This window comes from Phaenicophaeus curvirostris, chromosome Z, assembly GCF_032191515.1.
Source record: "Phaenicophaeus curvirostris isolate KB17595 chromosome Z, BPBGC_Pcur_1.0, whole genome shotgun sequence".
In the NCBI taxonomy this organism is placed as follows: Eukaryota; Metazoa; Chordata; class Aves; order Cuculiformes; family Cuculidae; genus Phaenicophaeus; species Phaenicophaeus curvirostris.
Window position 1 is genome coordinate 72782206 of NC_091431.1, and position 18973 is coordinate 72801178.

Genomic DNA, 18973 nt, shown 5'->3' on the forward strand with positions numbered 1-18973 from the left:
CCTGATGTCAGTACAGGCTGGGGCGATGATGTGACTGAGAGCTGCCCTGCAGAGAAGGACTGGGGGTGCTGGGGGATGAGAAGCTCAACATGAGCCAGCGATGTGTGCTTACAGCCCAGAAACCAACCACGTCCTGGGCTGCATCAAAAGCTGCACGGCCAGTAGTGCGAGGGAGGGGATTCTGTGGCTCTAGTCTTCTCTTGTGAGACCTCATCCAGAGTATTGTGTCCAGTTCTGAATCGTCAGCATAAGAATCATAGAATCTCCAGGTTGGAAAAGACCTCTTGGATCATGGATCCCACCCATTAAGAAGGAAATGGAGCTGTTGGAACAGGTCCAGAGGAGACTACAAAGATGATATGAGGGCTGGAGCACCTCCCATACAAGGACAGGCTGGAAGACTTGAGGTTGTTCAGCCTGGGGAAGAGAAGGCTCTGAGGAGACCTTAGGGCAGCTTGGGAGTCACAGCAGACGATATTAAAAATGCCCCGAACTCCAATTCCCATCAGGCCCCGCGGCGCGGGGGGGATGCTGGGACGGCGACGGGGCGCGGGAAGAGGAAACCATGGAGCACAAGGCGAAGCGGGTAATTTTGCGTCTGCCGCTCTCCTTTTACCGTGAGGGGCTCCAGGGGATAGAGATTGTTTCCTTAAGCCATGCCCAGCTGCCCGTCTCCCTCCCGGGGGCTCCTGCCGAGCATCCCCACCCCCCTTGCTCAGCCCGAGCTCACAGCTGGCTTGAGATCATAGAATCCCCAGGTTGGAAAGGACCCACTGGATCATCGAGCCAACCATTCCCATCAGTCACTAAACTATTCCCCTCACCTCATCCACCCGTTTTTTAAACGCCTTCAGGGAAGGTGACTTAATCCCCTCCCTGGGCAGCCTCTGCCACTGCCCAATGACCCTTTCTGTGGAAAATTTTTTCCTAATGTCCAGCCTGACCCTCCCCTGGTGCAGCTTGAGGCCATTCCCTCTTGTCCTGTGCCTTGGGAGAAGAGGCCAGCACCCACCTCTCCACAACCTCCTTTCAGGCAGTTATAGAGAGCAATGAGGTCTCCCCTCAGCCTCCTCTTCTCCAGGCTAAACACCCCCAGCTCTCTCAGCCGTTCTTCATGAGGCCTGTTCTCCAGCCCTTTCACCAGCTTTGTTGCTCTTCTCTGGACTCGCTCCAAGCAATTCGAGGAGCGGTCTCACCAGTGCCGAGTCCAGAGGGAGAAGAACCTCCCTGGACCTGCTGGTCACGCCGTTTCTGATCCAGGCCAAGATGCCATTGGCCTTCTTGGCCACCTGGGCCACTGCTGGCTTATGTTCAGTCGCTGTCAACCAACACCCCCAGGTCCCTCTCCTCCAGGCAGCTTTCCAGCCAGACTTCTCCTAGTCTGTAGCACTGTATAAAACGTTGGGTTGGAAGAGACCTTAAAGCCCATCCAATTCCAACCCCTCTGCCACAGGCAGGGACACCTTCCAGTGGATCAGGCTGCTGGGTGCGTGAATCGTCTTTGCTTCGAATCCTTCTCGTGGCAGAAAGATGTTGTAAGTCAGCCGTTGTTTGTAAACTTGGCTTTCCTGCAGTTTTGGGGTTCTTATCTGCACGTAATTGGTGCTGTTTGATGATACAAGAGGTAGTTACTATGACAAAAAGTGGAGTATCTTTCATTTAATATAAAATGAATTTAAGGTAAAATGGATCTAAGTTTTGTCTAAGTAATTGCATTTTTCTGAAAAGCAGGCAGGCATCCCTGCTTTAAGCAACCTGATACAGTGGGAGGTGTCCCTGCCCATGGCAGGGCAGGGTGGTTCCACCTCCCATGGCAGGGAGGTGGAACTGTATGATCTTTAAAGTTCTTCCAACCCAAACGATTCTATGACTTTACATCCTTCTGACAGCATGCTTTCTTTCAAAATGTGTTCTTCCAGACACTGTTGATTCTTTGAAGATGGTAACATCTTGTGTTCAATATGGTCTGTACTGAAGAGTTGTCTCTTCTTCTGTTGTCACCTCTGATTGCAGCCTTTCCCTATCTCAAAGGCAAGGTCAGGCAGAGCTGGCTCCAAAGCTCCAAATTAATGAGAGTTTTGACTTGTGAACTTCATAACAACATTAAAGTTAGTCCTTGGAAAGTAATAAAATGTGGGTAAGATTTCTGGGAAAATTTATACACGTGCTTGTAAGTGGGAAAGACATTTTTGTAACTGGCTCTTGTCTCGCTGCACAGGATTTATAGAGATCCCTGCTTTGTGTTGCCCAGTCCTGATAAAGTATGCTGGCTTTGTAAAACTCCAAAACAAGTCTTGGAGAGTTTATCTGCTAACATTTTCAGTATCGCTTCAAGTGCTGGGCATAGGCAAGGTGTGGTCTCCAGGCAGGTTTTGCAGTAGCGAGGTCTGTGTTCAGCTGCTTCATTCACTGGAGAACAAGCTTTAGGAGAGGCATCTGAGGAACCTGGGGTTGTTTAGTCTGGAGAAAGGGAGGCTGAGAAGATACCTTTTCAACTGTCTGAAAGGAGGTTGTGGTGAGGTGGGTTTCTCAAACCATGGTTTGGTTTTTTTTTTCCTAACTGTGGCTATCCACCTTAAAATGAGACTCCAGTGGTAAAGCAAAGGGTGCCCACTTGACCAACAGCAACATTTCTATGCCATAAAGATCATTTAAGCTGTCACATTAAGAGAAAATGTTTATTGGAGGTGTTCAAGACCAGATTGTGTGAGTCTTAGTGCAGCCTGATCCAGTGGGAGGTGTCCCTGCCCATGGAAGATGTCCCTGCCCATGGCAGGGGGTTGGAACTGGATGATCTTTAAGGTCTCTTTGAACCTAAACTGTGTTATCATTCTGTGTTGGCTGTGTCCAGTCTTCATAGCCGAGATGCTGGTATCGTATGAAAGCATGAAGAAGGATGTGCTGGAAATAAATGTCTGTTTAAGGTATAAGGCTGAGTCCATTTCCATCAGCAGGTTGCTTAGACAGCTTTAGACAAGAATTTATGTTTCCACAGTGTTGAATTTCCATGTGTTCAATTATTACCAGCCATAATCTAATCATTCAGAACCATCTAGGCACACTGTACTCATCTGTCTCCCTCTCTGAACCTGTTTTCAGTGGCAGAAATAGTGCTCTGCAGGGTTAATGCCTGCACACCATAGTTAACTCTCCCTTGTTATCCCACAGAGACTGTTCCCAGTGATAACAGGTTGGGCAGTTGTCTCACCAGCTGCCCAAGTGTCTCTTGAATCATAAGTGTGTCTGTAGCAAACAGGTCATGTGAATATAAAGATAAAATGTTATCACCTGGAGATAAATAGGTGTCCAGAGAAACGAGGAGGATTAAAAGGGAAATGGTTTTCTAACTTTTAGAGGGTGTTTGAAAAAAGAGGCAAAGGAAGCTGTCACCCCCCTTTTTTTTTAAATTTATCTCTCAACTGATGTCGTAGGAGTTATTCTTAGGAACACAGAGCTTGCAGCACTTAACGCTTCTTACACCTGTCAGCTATTTTCTGTTGTTTAACTTGACTGTTTCCTTTTTTTTTTTTTTTCCCTTCTCTGGCAGATTGTTTCATGGCTAAAGAAAATATATGAGGATGAGCCTATTCCAGAGTTTGAAGTGAATGCAAGGGCTGTTGATATCTTGTATAAGATTGTAGAACACAATGAAGACATGGACAGGGATATTTCTTTGCTGATAGAGGGCATGAAGGAGAAGACAGCAGAATACAAAGCAGAAAGTGAGTCTGAAGCTCCACTTTTTGGTTCCGTCACAGCTGTTTTTTTTCTTTGTGATCCTGAAGAATGTCTTTGCTAAAAGCTTGCAAAAAAGTGTGTATATGAATATATGAAAAAATATATTAAAAAATATGTGTATATTTACATAACTAGAACAAACTCAGCTTTTGCTCTGGTAGATCTTTTGCTGCGATACCTCTCATGGCTTCCTTTCTGCGGCATTTACGGTGGCATAAGGTTGGTCAAGAGCAATTTTTTAAGCCATCTTGAGGAGGCTGTAAATATGGAGGAGCAGATTAATTGCTAAAACCTCCTAGCTGGCTGGGTTGAATAGCGCAGCATTGAAATTTTGGCTGGATAGGCAGGGGAGCAACCCTAGAGCTGATTTAAGAGTCTGAGCTGGTGCTAATCCACTGTTAAGGAAAGCACTTGAGGAATATGAAACAACATAGAGGTCATAAAGTTATGGTCAAGCTGCCTAGAGTGAGTGTTTGATAACGTGGCTTTTTTGGAGCGAGCAAGTGGTTCACTGGACCATAATACATTATTAACATACGTCTTAGAAGAGAGTCCTATCTAGGCCTTAGAAGAACAGTAATATAGAAAAAATAACTATTTTGAGTTGTATTTGTTTTCCAGCCGCACATCTGCTGAACGGTCTCACTGAAAGCCTGGATCTTACCCCAGAGAATGTGTCAGACAAAGCCAAAAGCTACCTTGATGTCCTGGTAAAATGCGCAATGACACTTGAAACAAAGGACACTTCTCTTTCCAGGTAATTCTTTCTACTGGGCATCAGGGTTAATGTTTCCCTATGTTATTTCAATTCAAGAGTTTTAAACTTAACTTTCCCACCGGGAATCTTACTTGTCCAGCTGATTTTCCTCCCCTTGGGCAGCGCTGGAGGACACAATAACTGAGCACAAAGATTTGAATCTTGATTATCTCAACTAAGGAAGTTTCTGGAGCTGAGAGGTGCTTCAATCACAGTAAAATCCCTCCTTTCTTTTTTAACCATCTGTGGTCAGTGGCTACAGGATGCTTCCACTAGGACTGTTGTGCCAGGTACCACAGGCTAGAGCAGCTTTTATGCTGCTTAGGCAAGGACTGGACTCTAGCTTTTCTTCTGTGGAGTCTGAGTTCCTCTTTCTTTTCTCTTTCCTAGCCTCAGTTGACAATAGGCGTTTTCCTTTGCTCGGTCACAGAGAAGCAGCAGCTCTTAGCCTGGTCTTCCTGAGCCCTTCTCCGTAGCCTGGCCTTGACTGATGACACGGCAGGATTGTGCTGAGCATTGGCAGTAAAGAAAGCCTAAAATCTGCCTTGGAATCCAGTTCTTCTGTAATGTCCATGGGCCTGGCTCTTACAGTTCTTCTGAGCTACAGGGGCAAGCAGCTTTGGGCAATCTGGGAAGAGGAAGAGACTGAAATACTGCTGGGCACGTCTCGGGGGCTGTGCATTGTCAGGGGCTGAATACAGTTTCTCTCAAAGGCAGTTTGGTAAGCCAGGAGGGGAGCATCTGATCATGTCAAAACCAGCAGTTATATTCACTAGAGTGCTGGGTGTTCTCATCATCTTGCTCAGATTGCTGGGCTGTTTCATCTTCCGGATCGAATCTTTGTTAGTTAGGGAAGCACATACCCTTAGTGACTTTTTTTTACTTTCCACCTCTAAAAATAGCTGGCAGTTACCTGATGTATCATAATATTAGAACAAAACCAAGTAATTTTTGTAAAGTGTGGAGAAAATAATTCTAAGTTTCAGAAGAGCTGACTTCTGAGCACTCATTCCCACTGAATCTTTCTCTTCACCAGCCTATTCTGTGCCATCACTGACATGTCCATGGCGCTGTATGAAACAGAATTGAAAAACACAGAACTGGAAGAGGAATTGAATGATACAGGGAAGAAACTACCCATAGCACTGATGCTGGAACAGCAGTTAAAGGAGTGAGTAATGCATGAGAAGAGAATAAGGTGAAAGCAGTGCTGCTGGGCTCTGCCAGGTGGAACACTGATTTTGATAACTAGCAAGGATAACTGAATTTTCTGGGTTTTGGCACGTCTGTAATCCACACTCTTTGGAAGTATCTGTCAAAAGATTATATGGTCTGATTTCTCTCCAGATTATGTAAATCTTTTGCCTTTTACTAAAGATTTCTTTGAAGAGGAATAGTTATCCCCATGCAGCGCTCCAGGTTTGGGGAATAGTAGCTGGAAAGCTGCCTGGCAGAGAAAGGCCTGAGGGTGTTGGTTGACAGAGGCTGAACATGAGCCAGCAGTGGCCCAAATGGCCAAGGCAGCCAATGGTATCCTGGCTTGGATCAGAAACGGTGTGACCAGCAGGAGCAGAGAAGGGGTTGTGCCCCTGGACTCAGTGCTGGTGAGGCCATGCTTTGAATTCTGTGTTCAGTTTTGGGCCCCTCACTAAAAGAAGGACATTTTGGGGCTGGAGAGTGTCCAGAGAAGGGAACAGAGCTGGGGAAGGATCTGGAGAACAAGTCTTTCAAGGAGCAGCTGAGGGAGCTGGGGTTGTTTGGCCTGAAGGAAAGGAGGCCAAGGGTAGACCTTATCACTGTATACAACTGCCTGAAAGCAGGTTGTGATGAGGTGGGTGTTTTTCTCTTCTGCCCAGTTACAGGCGATAGGATGAGAGGAAATGGCCTCAAGCTGCAGCAGGGGTGGTTCAGATTGGACAACAGGAAAAATTTCTTCACTGAAAGGGTTCTCGGGCCCTGGCAGAGGCTGCCTAGGGAGGTGGTGGAGTCACCATCCCTGCAGGGATTTAAAAGATAGGCAGATAAGGCACTCAGGGATCTGGTTGGGCTCCACAGCCTCAGTCTTTTCCAACTAAATGATTCTGTGAAAAGCCATGTGCTATGGACACATTCAGTAATCAAAAGAGATTTGGGGTACCTTCAAGGCCACTAATTCAAACCAGACATGGTCTGCAAGCAGTTTTCAAGTATAGGCTGGTATCTTCTACCAGCTGCCTTGCACAAAGTTCTAAGGTAAACCCAATTTCTTATCACATTTAGCATGGACTCTGTTTGCTTGGTGCAGGCTTGTGGTGCGACCTCTCTGTAAAGCTCAGCATGCATAACAGATCTCTAACTGGATGAGGGAATTATGTAGAAGACTTGCTCTTGCAACATGTCTTCTAGACCTGTTGGAACAGGTCCAGAGGAGGCTACAAAGATGATCAGAGGGCTGGAGCACCTCCCATACAGGCTGAAAGAGTTGGGCTTGTTCAGCCTGGAGAAGAGACGGCTCTGAGGAGACCTTAGAGCAGCTTCCAGTACCTGAAAGGGGCTACAAGAAAGCTGGGGAGGGACTGTTCACAAACGCTTGTAGTGATAGGGCAAGGGGCAATGGGTATAAACTGGAGAGGAGCAGATTTAGACTAGACGTAAGGAGGAATTTCTTCACCATGAGAGTGGTGAGACACTGGAACAGATTGCCCAGGGAAGCTGTGGGTGCCCCATCCCTGGAAGTGTTCAGGGCCAGGTTGGATGGGCCTTGGGTAGCCTGATCCTGTGTCCCTGCCCCTGGCAGGGGGCTTGGAACTAGATGGTCTTTAAGGTCCTTTCCAACCCAAACTATTCTATGGTTCTTTGTTTTCGCACAGATGATGGCTTTCCTCTTGGCCATTTTTCCCCTGGCCTTTTGGAAACTGAGTGGTACCAGAATAGTTTCAGTTGGAAAAGACCTTTAAGGTCATCGGGTCCAACCGTCAATCCAGCCCTGCTGAGTTCACTCCACACCATGTCCCCAAGTACATCTATTTGTCTTTTAAACACCTCAAGGTATGGGGACTCAACCACCTCCCTGGGCAGCCTCTTCTGGTGCCAGAGAACTCTTTCAGTAAAGAAATTCCTCCCGATATCCAACCTAAATCTTCCCTGGTGCATCTTGTGATCATTTCTCCTTGTCCTGTTGCCGCCTACCAGGGAGGAGAGATCAACACCCACCTTACTGCAACCTCAAGGTTTTCTCCATTGTTTCCCTTCTGGTGACAGAGCTTAGCTTGAGCACAGGTGACTAAGCAGTATTTGTGTACTGGTGTTGCTTTAAATGTTTATTTCTTTCTTCCTCTTGGTTTTTGTTTTTTTGTTTTGTTTTGTTTTTTCAGGGATCTTTCAAAAACAGAGGAACAGCTGGAAATAGATGGTGGCAAAATTGACAGGCAATGCCAGAACTTGAAGTTCCTGAGTGATAAAACTGAGGATTTCAAAATAAGAGTCAAGGCTGCAGAGGTAAATGGAATAACTTTTCTAGCAAGACGTTGTGACAGGATGGTTGGTTAGGCCAAAACTGTAGTTAAAGACATCCCTGGAGTTTGCTGAAGTCTAGGATTTAGGAATCTTGGGCTAACAGGAATATATTACTATGTTTCAGATGTTGCTGCTATATTGGTGGTGTCTGCCCAGGACATCCTATGGAAAATGCAAGAGCATGTTCTCTTCTTGCACCGAGAACTGTGTTATCATAGAATCATGGAGTGGTTTTGTTTGGAAGGAACCTTAAAGCCCATCCAGTTCCAGCCCCCTCCCATGGGCAGGGACACCTCCCACTGGATCAGGTTGCTCAAAAGCCCATCCCACCTGGCCTCGAACACCTCCAGGCAGGGGTTCATCCGTGACTTCTCTGGGCAACCTGGACCAGCGCTTCACCAGCCTCAGCATGAAGAATGTCTTCCTAATGTCTAATCTAAATCTCCCCCCTCCAATTCATTGCCCCTCATCCTATCACTCCATACCTTTGTAAAAAGTCCCTCCCCAGCTATCCTGGAGCCCCTTCAGGTTCTGGAAGCTGCTCTAAGGTCTCCTTGGAGCCTTCTTTTCTCCAGGCTGAACAACCCCGACTCTCTTAGCTTGTTCTCATAACAGAGGTGCTCCGGCCCTCAGATCAACTTTGTGGCCTCCTCTGGACCTGTTCCAACAGTTCCATATCCTTCCTATGCTGGGGATTCCAGTACTGGACACAGGGCTCCATGTGGGGTCTGAGCAGAGGGGCAGAATTCCCTCCATCACCCTGCTGGCCGTGCAGCTTTTGATGCAGCCCAGGACACGGTTGGTTTCTGGGCTGCAAGCGCACATTGTCGGCTCATGTTGAGCTCCTCAACCACCAGCAGCCCAAGTCCTGCTGCTCTCAGTCACATTCTCCCCCAGCCTTTACGGAAACTGCAGACTACCCCATGCTTACAGCTCACAGTGAGGTGCTGTCAGTATGGGTATACAGGCACCTGCCAGCAGAGCAGCTGTTTCACTGAAGTAAATTGTGTGTCAAAATTCTGACACACATTTTTTTTTCTTTTTTCAAATTAACGGGTAATTAAGCACAGGAGTCAGAAGCTGTACTGTCCTCTGCTTTACCTTTCCTACATGATGGACAGCTGAAATCTTTATTTAACACTTGGATGCTGTCCAATACATGACAAACATGCGATGGAAGATTTTGTAGCACAGCTGGTGATGTTGTACTGAGAAGACTTTTCCCAGCCTTGCTATGTGCTCTTCTCCCACTAGTTTTCTGGGAAGAGTTATTATAATTGATACAAATCTTAGTAGCAACTTGTTTCATTTACCAGACCTTGCTGTGGTTTAAATACTACACCTTTCTGGTTTTGACAAACTGTGTTCTTGTTTGCGTGTTTTGGTCAAAACCTAAGGATAATGGCAAAACCTTTCTCCTGCTTGTACATTTTTGTTGTCAGTTCTGAACGAGTTCTTTCCTCTCTGTAGAACAAACTTGCTGACCTGGGGTTGGACCAGTCTCTGATGCACGAGTCGCTCATGCTCCTGTCTGAGGTTGGTCTCTTGGTGTGGGACAGATGCTTCTATGGGGGTACAAACCAGGCTTGAGGGTTGGTTTCAGGATATGTATGTTGCTGTTTGGTTACCTGGACAAATATCAATGGTAAAAAGAAGCACAAATGAAAATGCTGTAGGTGGATAGGTCAGAGCTGGAGTATGTTGGATGTGTTTATCTCTCCTAGGAATGAAGAAACATCTGTGAGTGCTTAAGTGGTACCTTTTCATCAGAGTTAAATGTGGCCTTTTTTTGGACTGGGGAAGCAACTTTCCTTTTGGATTGATTAGGGAAACAACTGGAATCTTTATTTTTGTTGCCTTTTGATTTTCCCCACCCTTCTCTTTCTGCCTCTGCCTGGGCATATGGCCTACTAGAGAATTTCTGTGGGATAAATTGACACTAAAAGAGAACTGGCAGCCCGTGATCATAGAGTCACAGAATGGTTTGGCTTGGAAGGAACCTTAAGGGCCATCCAGTTCCAAACCCTGCCATGGGCAGGGACACCTCCCACCAGACCAGGCTGCTCAAAGCCCCTTGAACACCGTCAGGGATGGGGCAGCCACAGCGTCCCTGGCCAACTTGGGCCAGTGTCTCCCCACCCTCATTGTGAAGAATTTCTTCCTAATGTCTAAATAAATCTTCCCCTTTCCAATTCAAAGCCATTCTCCCTTGGCGTATCACTCCACGCCCTTGTAAAAAGTCCCTCCCCAGCTTTCCTGGAGCCCCTTCAGGTACTGGAAGCTGCTCTAAGATCTGAAGCTTTCTCTTTTACAGACTGAACAACCCAAACTCTCTTGGCCTTTCAATCAACCTCCTCTCACCGTGTCTGTGTGACAGACAGGGTGGATATTTTAGGGACTGTATCCTGTCACGTGGCTGCCTGTGTATTGCAGTTATGTGATAAAATGACCCAGGTGATTCCTTCTATTTTGTGTGAAAGGAACCGGCTTCCAAACACTTCTGAGTAAGAGGAGGACATCAAGTGAAGCCTAGATCCTGGAACACTTTTTCTTTATCTTGTGTCTTTAGATATAACATTTCTCAGCTGTATAATGAGCCCAGTGGGATAGTTTATTAAAAGAAAGAGCACATTTCTTGAGCTGTCAGCTACAGGCTGTCCAGCTTCGTGATGAAGCCTTTGTACATGTACAGTGTGTATTTGTCTTGTTCTGTCTATGCTTACCACAGTTTAATATCGTTTGCTGTTACTTTAGTGAGAACTGAAGCTTTCTTCTCACTTCTTTTGCTAGCTTTTCCTGCATGTTAGTTACGTTGAACTGTGAAACTAGGTTTGCTGACGTTTACTCTGTCGTTCTCATGATCCAGCGCTGGGTGGCAATGTTTGCATTGTGCGGTGTTTTGCTGACCAAAAGTAACTCCTGTGGGTATTTTACACACAAAAAGTCATAGGCAATTTTCTAGACTTGTTGTCTTCTAGAACATGAGCTTAAGGGCAGGTTTGAGTCCCTGGCATTTCTCTATCAGCTTTAACAGGAGCTCAGTGAATTGGGCAGCACAAATGACTTTATCTTAAAAAAGTGGGGTGGGGTATTTTTTTTTACTTTAAGTTGTTTATTTGAAAAGACATGATGACTGTGGAAGGTGCCAGTTTTCAGCCCCAAAGAGGAAATCTTTGCCCTTGTTAACAGAATAAGCGAGGCACTGCAGGTATAAGGGAAGTCTTTTAGCTGCTGCTTGTGTGAAAGGGTTTGCAGACAGAAGCCAAAGGCATGAGAATTTGTCCTCTTCCTTGGGGCTTGGTTCTCTCTCAGGCCTGCAGTGAGGCCTCCATGTGATGGGTTCTCATTTGAAACCCCCCTCTCCGTTCGGGGAGGTAAGATCAGGTGATTAAACTGTAAGGAAAGATAACTGCAGATGTCTTCAGAGCAAACAAAAATTAATTAATACCTCTATGTCCAATTTGAACTGGGTTTGACTTACAGCTACATTAATACAAGATCTTTGGTTTTCCATGGGTTTTAAGAGGGATTGTGAAAGCTCTCCCCAACATCTCTGAATTCTGAAGTGCTGTAGGTAGTTGTTGGTTTATTTCACTGATGTACATCACTTATACAAGACTGTAGAATATAATCTAACTTGCTTTTTTTCACAGGAACTGACTGATGTGAATAAAGAAATTGAGGCTTTGGAGAATGAAATGAAGACCTTCCTAGATTTACCTCCTGTAAATACATTTTCCACTGTTCTGTTGTATTTACCACCAGATTAATTTTAATAGACTTGAGAACGTAAAGGATGTTGTTGTGGTGGTTTCAGTGGACATGCAGATGTCCTACTGGTCTATTAATGGTGTAAACAGAAGACTACTTAAACAGAAAACTATTTATTTATTAATCAAAGCTAAGAAATTAAGTATGCTTACCCAGCAAACTTAATAAAATGCACAGATTTGCGGGGTGAGCTCAAAATCAAGGTGAATTAGCTGGAAATTGGACAAAGACATGCAGGAGAAAATGTAATTCCTTAGTATAATAATTTTTTGAGATTTATCAGTACATTTGCTATACCTGTCATCAGTCTGTCAGTGTGGTGGACACAGCATATTTTGCAGAGGTTGGAGCTCTGAGCAAAATCTTAGCAGTTATGAAGAAATCATAGAATCACAGAATGGTTTGGGTTGGAAGGGACCTTAAAGCCTATCTAGTTCCAGGCCCCTCCCATGGGCAGGGACACCTCCCACTGGATCAGGGGCTTCAAGCCCCATCCAACCTGGCCTCGAACACCTCCACCACTGCTCTGGGCAGCCTGGGCCAGTGCGTCATCACACTCATTGTGAAAAAATTCTTCCTAACGTCTAATCTAAATCTTCCCCCTTCCAATTTAAAGCCATTTCCCCCTTGTTCTTTCACTCCGGGCCCTTGTAAAAAGTCCCTCCCCAGCTTTCCTGGAGCCCCTTCTGGTACTGGAAGCTGCTCTAAGGTCTCTCCAGAGCCTTCTGTTCTCTGGGCTGAACAACCCCAACTCTCTCAACCTGTCCTCAGAGCAGAGGTGCTCCAGCCCTTAGATCATCTTCGTGGCCTCCTCTGGATCCATTCCAACAATTCCATATCCTTAGGCTGGGGATAAATGGGGCACAGAGGTCCAGAGAATCAAAATGAGTTGTCCAAAGTCACAGAGAAACTCTGTGATTTATCACAACTCTTACTTTATGAATAAGGGACCTATCTGCTAGGCCACACATTTCTCTTCACCCCCTCAGCCTCTCCATCAAGCTCCTACCTTTCAACACATCCCCCCTCCTACAACTACTGCTGTCTCCCTTCTAGAAGAAATGGGTGAATAGAGGAGATGGGACAGGACTGCTTCTCTTTTAAATCCATCTTTCTCCAAGAGGCAGCTGCCTGCTTCCCTCAAGCAAAACAGGATGTTCAAATTGGATTAGGTTCTGCAGTTCCCTTCTCCCTCCCGTTAGGATGGAAGAGCTCTGATGTCTCACTCTAGTGCAGGCAGAAGGAGGGAGGAAGTTTTATCCTTACAGGCTTATCGTGCTTTGGAAAATTCATGCTCCAATATGTTTATAATCCAGTTCCTCTATTGATAGGTTTTGAAAATGGCTAAAAATAGGACTTTTTGAGACATTAGGCCATAGCAGATATTTAAAAACATGTGACTGTCCAGCCCAAACTAATGCTAGGCTTCTAGTGTTAGTACCTTTTGCGTGTGAAGGATGTACACAAAACTGATTTCATTATCCCTGTATTCCCCTGCAGCACATCATTAAACTCTTGCAGTGACGCAGGGATTCTGTGTTTCCTGCTGTATTATTGATTTTTATCCCATTTTCTCTTATTAGAGTCCTTCCATAGTAAAAGTGATGATTGAAGAAGTAAAACAACAGCTGGTAAGAACTTCTTATTTTTCTCAGAGATTTAAATGAGTGCTGTCATTCCAAAACAAGCTCTTTATATATTAATTGACTGTGGATTTATTTACCTCAGATTGTAGTCTTAATGATCTCCAGAGGAAAATTTTCCTCTGGTAAGGTGGAAGCCATGCAAATTGGTAGGAGGAACTGATGGAGGAATAGTGTGTAAGCTATAAATGCAGGTGGGCATAGTGATATCAGTGGGGATTAGGTATCTATATCCCCCTGGGCTTTGTCTGCTTCACTGATCAGAGTGTCTATTCACTCAGCTCTCTTGCACCTTATTGGTTCCACATCCCTCCTTTGCTGCTCCAGAACTCTGAGGGCTCGAGGGCCTCAACAGCTGCCTCCTAGGCTGCAGTGGGGACCTTCCCCTACAAAACACAATGCTGGTTTCATCCGTGCTTGTGTGACCTGCAGGTGTGGTTGTTGGGAAATGTTCCTTTAAAGCTGTTTGGGAAGTTCATGCGTGGCTTTCCTGAATGATCTGGTCACGTCTGAGCAGGAGACCTGTCTTTATCTCTTTGGGCTACTGCCTGCTTGCTCATACATAAAGCACAAGGTCTTCAATTATAAGCCTTCAAGCTGTGATCAAAAATCACAGCTATCTGAGAGTATTTTGTGCATTTTCAGGTGGGACTGCTCAGGTTAGTAAGCCACTTGTTTTTGATTCAGAAATACAAGCTTGTCTTATCAGCCCAAAGCTTTTATCAGGTCAGAATACTTGCCTCTGGAGTGTACCTGTTCTGCTTGAAGGTGTGTGATACTGCGTTAGGGTGCAGCACAAAGACAACTGAGTTTGTTTAGCCCTTCATGTGGAGGTTTCTCTGTAGCTGCCTACAGAGACTCCTGCTGTTTGGTGTAGCAAGACAGTTCAGTGCTTCGGTTAAGCAGTGCTAACAATATCCAAAGGTTTGATCATGGTAGATGTGTTTGTCTAACAAGGATGTAGGAAAATTGTTTTGTGGTCACTGATTGCTCTTACTTTTCTCTCCCACTAGAATGCTGTGGAGGCAGAGTTGACAAAGGAGGTTGGTGACTTGGTTCTGGACATGGTGGAGCCCAGAAAATGCCTGCAGTAGCCTGTATGGAAGAAGATTTTCCCTTCTGCTGTCTTGTTTTTTTCAGTTTTCTGCCTTGCTGTTCTTTGCTGTCGAATGGCAACTCGTGGCCATCCAGCAAGCATGCTCACTTTTCAGGATTCCTGTAGACTTGCATTTGTAAACATCACCTGTTTTTCATAAAACAAGCTCCACACTTGCTGTTTCCTTTATCAGTTCTTTTTCTGTATGTGTCACATGCCTGTAACTGGCCTCCAGGAAGAACCTTCACCAGGAGATGTCGCTGCCAGGATGTGGTTAACCATTACCACTTAGAATTGAACCGATCAAGGAGTTTGGTTTTTTCCTTTTTCCCTGTCCAGGCTCTGAATTGTGCTTTTTCCTGGAGTCCTCTCTTTGGTGCAGGTATGGTGATAGCAGGCTTTCTTTACATCTACCAGGTCATTGACTTTCAATCCCTTCTTTTGTGTTCTGTATTAGGTTCATCTGTAGATCCCAGTGTGCAAAGACAGAACCACTAAATCAAAGTTAAATCAAATACGTTTTATTGTTCAAATAACCTGTTACACCTGGATACATAAAAACATCAGCTTACCAATGGATGAATTGGTGTCAATCACCAAGCAGGAGATGGAGATGGAGCATGGTGCTCTGACGGTCGGAGTCGATAGGTGCTGCACCTTCAGGGTGTCCCCTGCTGAAGGTGTGTGTGTCCTTCTCCCCACTCACCTGTCCAGCCCGGCTCCTTTTTCTTCTCTTGGGGGCTGCAAAAAGGGTTAGAAGCATAGAATCATAGAATCACCAGGTTGGAAAAGACCCATTGGAGCATCGAGTCCAACCATTCCTATCAAACACTAAACCATGTCCCTCAGCACCTCGTCCACTTGTCCCTTAAACACCTCCAGGGAAGGTGACTCAACCACCTCCCTTGGCAGCCTCTGCCAGTGCCCAATGACCCTTTCCATGAAAAATATTTTCGTTATGTTCAGCCTGAACCTCCCCTGGCAGAGCTTGAGGCCATTCCCTCTTGTCCTGTCCCCTGTCACATGGGAGAAGAGCCCAGCTCCCTCCTCTCCACAACCTCCTTTCAGGTAGTTGTAGAGCAATGAGGTCTCCCCTCAGCCTCCTCTTCTCCAGGCTAAACACCCCCAGCTCTCTCAGCTGTTCCTCATAAGGCCTGTTCTCCAGCCCCTTCACCAGCTTTGTTGCTCTTCTCTGGACTCGCTCCAGAGCCTCAACATCCTTCTTGTGGTGAGGGGCCCAGAACTGAACACAGGATTCGAGGAGCGGTCTCACCAGTGCCGAGTCCAGAGGGAGAAGAACCTCCCTGGACCTGCTGGTCACGCCGTTTCTGATCCAAGCCAAGATGCCATTGGCCTTCTTGGCCACCTGGGCACACTGCTGGCTCATGTTCAGTTGCTGTCAACCAACACACCCAGGTCCCTCTCCTCCAGGCAGTTTCCAGCCAGACTTCTAGTCTGGAGCTGCACAGGGTTGTTGTGCCCCAAGTGCATGACCCGGCATGTGGCCTTGTTAAACCTCCTGCCATTGGACTCAGCCCAGCGGTCCAGCCTGTTCAGATCCCTTTGGAGCCTCTCTACCCTCCAGCAGATCCATGCTTCCACCCAGCTTAGTATCATCCGCAAACGTGCTAAGGGTGCACTCGATGCCTTCATCCTGGTCATTGATAAATGTGGCCAGCGTGAGAGCAGCTGAGTGCCAACTTGTTTGTCCCATGCTAATAGTGAGTGCGACACCATGCCCTGTTCCCCTAACACCTTTCTTGGCTGCTTGTGCTCCTTGGGCTATGATTCAAGGTCTTGTAAATACCAGGCAGTTCCAACCAATTTTCTATTTTTATCCAATTCTCTCCCTGTTATCTGCCTAGTTTCTGCTGCTTAAGCTAATTCACTACTCTAAAATTCAACTACAATACTTGATATATATATATCATTTGTCTATATGTGGAATCATAGAATCATTGAATCATAGAATGATTGGAAGGAACCTTAAAGATCGTATAGTTCCAACCCCTCTGCCATGGGCAGGGACACATCCACTAGGTCAGCTGCCCAAAGCCACATCCAACCTGTCCTGGAAGACGTCCAGGGATGGGGCAGCCACAACTTCCCTGGGCAACCTGGGCCCAGGCAGTGTGAAGAAATTCTTGGTTATGTCTAGTCAAAATCTGCCTCTCTCCAGTTTGTAGCCATTTCCCCCACTCCTATCACTACAAGCCTTTGTGAACAGTCCCTCCTCAGCTTTCCTGAAGGCCCCTTTCAGGTACTGGAAGGTCACTATAAGGTCTCTTCAGAGTCTTCTTTTCTGCAGGCTGAATAAGTCAAACTCCCCCAGCCTGTCCTTGTATGGGAGGTGCTCCATCCCTTGATAAAAATCATGTCCAACAACAGACCATTATTTATTATCTCAGATGCACGTTCTTTTGTAATTTCAGGGTTAGGGACACTTTTTTTTTCCTACTCCTAACATGTCTGATATTTATCCAGTTTTGTGAAGAGTTCTAGACTCAAGGGCTGCTTAGGTTCAGCATTTTCTTCAAAGAAAAGTGAACAATTAAACTTCTCCTTAATGCTTTGCAGAGATTTGTTGTGTAGATCAAAGTGCATGGCATGAAAGTTGTGGTCTAGGGCTTGGAATAGCAGTTCCCATTGCCTTCTGAAGCCCTGCAGCATCTGGGACAGACCATAAAGGGGATTTTCTTGTGTGGCTGCCTTCGTGGAACCAGGCTGAGCTCTGGCTTGTTTCACATGGGTCACAGTGTTGTCCTCAGGGATCAGCAAACTGTGCTGCTCACACAGGTGAGTGCTGAGATGAGGTGTGGCAGCATCATCCTCCTGGGGCTCTGCAGCTCTGTTGTCAACTGAAGAAATAGAAGCCCATGTTCAAGGCCTTGAGAGATACCAGTCTATTGTGGACTATGTGTTGTTTCTCCTTACATTATAAATCTAAGCAAATGAAAGTAGATTGAGAGCTTTATGGATAGTAAAGCATTAGCTTTAAAAAAACCAAAAGGTTTATAGTAAAACATTTCTAGGTCTGAAAATACATGAACATTTTTGCAGAACCCCTGTGGGATGCAATCATTTACAAGCTAGATTGTCCTTTCTACCTCAAATGTCACAGAACCATAGAATGTTTTGGGTTGGAAGGGATCTTAAAGATCATCCTGTTCCAGCCCCCATGTCACAAGCAGGGGCACTTTCCACTGGATCAGTTGCTCATCTTCCCAAAAGGTCCTCAGAGCCTTTGTCTTCCATGCCACCACAAGACCAGCCTTAAGCAACCCAGCTTTTAAATGTTGCTTTGTACTACAGCCAAAATCTGAGAATCTCCTGTGGATGAGGAGGAACCTACATCTAGAAATATCAGCAGCCCCTGAGCACATCAGGCATGGACCAGGGCTGGTTTATACCAGGCAACATCCCGATGACGAGCAGCGGTGCTCTCCCTGACAATTTGTAGCTACCCCTGTCTGCAGTTAGAGTTGCAGAAGATGATGGCAATCCTTTAGCATGGGGTGCCTGCCGCCAGGAGCTGTTTCTTCACTGCAAAAATTGATCTTCCTGACCTGCCAGAAGAGAGATTCTGTTGTTTTGTGTGCTCCATTGAAGCAATCGCATCTGCATCTCGAGAGGGAGCTGGATAGTCTGGAGAAGTGGGGCTGTGACAGCCTCATGGGTCAGGGCAATCCCTGGTTTCAATACAGATTGGGGACAGTGTGATTAAAAGCAACCCTGCAGAGAAGAACTTGAGGTGCTGATTGATAAGAAGCTCAACATGAGCCAGCGATCTGCAGTCACAGCCCAGAAGGCCAACTGTGTCCTGGGCTGCGTCACAAGGAGTGTCCAAAGCCAACAGGTCGAGTGAGGGGACTCTGCCCCTCTACTCCTCTCTTGTGAGATCCCACCTGGAGTCCTGTGCCCAGTTCTGGAATTCCCAACATAAGAAGGATATGGAGCTGTTGAAATGGGTCCAGAAGAGGGTACAAAGATGATCCAAGGGCTGGAGCACCTCTGCTACAAGGAAGGCTGAGAGAGTTGGGATTGTTCAGCCTGGAGAAGAGAAGGCTCTGAGGAGACCCTAGAGCAGCTTCCAGTACTGAAGGGGCTCCAGGAAAGCTGGAGAGGGACTCTTTACAATGCTTGGAGTGATAGGACTAGGGAGGGTGGCTTTAAATTGGAAGGGGCAAGGTTTAGATTAGACATTAGGAAAAAATTCTTCACAGTGAGGTCCTGGCCGAGGCCGCCCAGAGCAGTGGTGGCTGCCCCATCCCTGGAGGTGTTCAAGGCCAGGTTGGATGGGACATCGAGCAGCCTGGTCCTGTTGGAGTTGTCCCTGCCCATGGCAGGGGGTGGGACTGGATGGTCTTTAAAGTCCTTTGCAACGTAAACCACTCTGTCATTCTATGATTCTAAGATCTGATTATGCTTACGGTGTAGTTCTGATTTCTAAGAAGCTGAAGCTTGAATGACACT

The 18973-nt window shown here is 46.2% G+C and overlaps 1 protein-coding gene and 1 non-coding gene across 2 annotated transcripts; both read left to right on the forward strand.

Moving 5' to 3' along the window:
- Window positions 1-543: 543 nt before the first annotated feature.
- Window positions 544-14676, forward strand: HAUS1 (HAUS augmin like complex subunit 1). Its single transcript, XM_069880179.1, has 9 exons — window positions 544-586; window positions 3548-3722; window positions 4360-4495; window positions 5532-5666; window positions 7849-7972; window positions 9461-9526; window positions 11644-11715; window positions 13345-13392; window positions 14418-14676. The coding sequence occupies exons 1-9, from the start codon at window positions 566-568 to the stop codon at window positions 14496-14498; spliced, it is 858 nt and encodes a 285-aa protein (XP_069736280.1). The 5' UTR covers window positions 544-565; the 3' UTR covers window positions 14499-14676.
- On the forward strand, window positions 5823-5943 carry LOC138733766 (U5 spliceosomal RNA). The gene has a single exon (XR_011339459.1). It is a non-coding gene; the product is annotated as a U5 spliceosomal RNA (small nuclear RNA).
- Window positions 14677-18973: the final 4297 nt, after the last annotated feature.

What these genes read in the sequence shown, in the direction of transcription:
- HAUS1 (XM_069880179.1), top strand. Translation starts at nt 566, where the DNA reads ATGGAGCACAAGGCGAAGCGG. An exon ending in CGCTCATGCTCCTGTCTGAG is followed by an intron (nt 9,527 to 11,643) that starts GTTGGTCTCTTG and finishes TTTTTTTCACAG; the next exon opens with GAACTGACTGATGTGAATAA. An exon ending in CCTTCCTAGATTTACCTCCT is followed by an intron (nt 11,716 to 13,344) that starts GTAAATACATTT and finishes TTCTCTTATTAG; the next exon opens with AGTCCTTCCATAGTAAAAGT.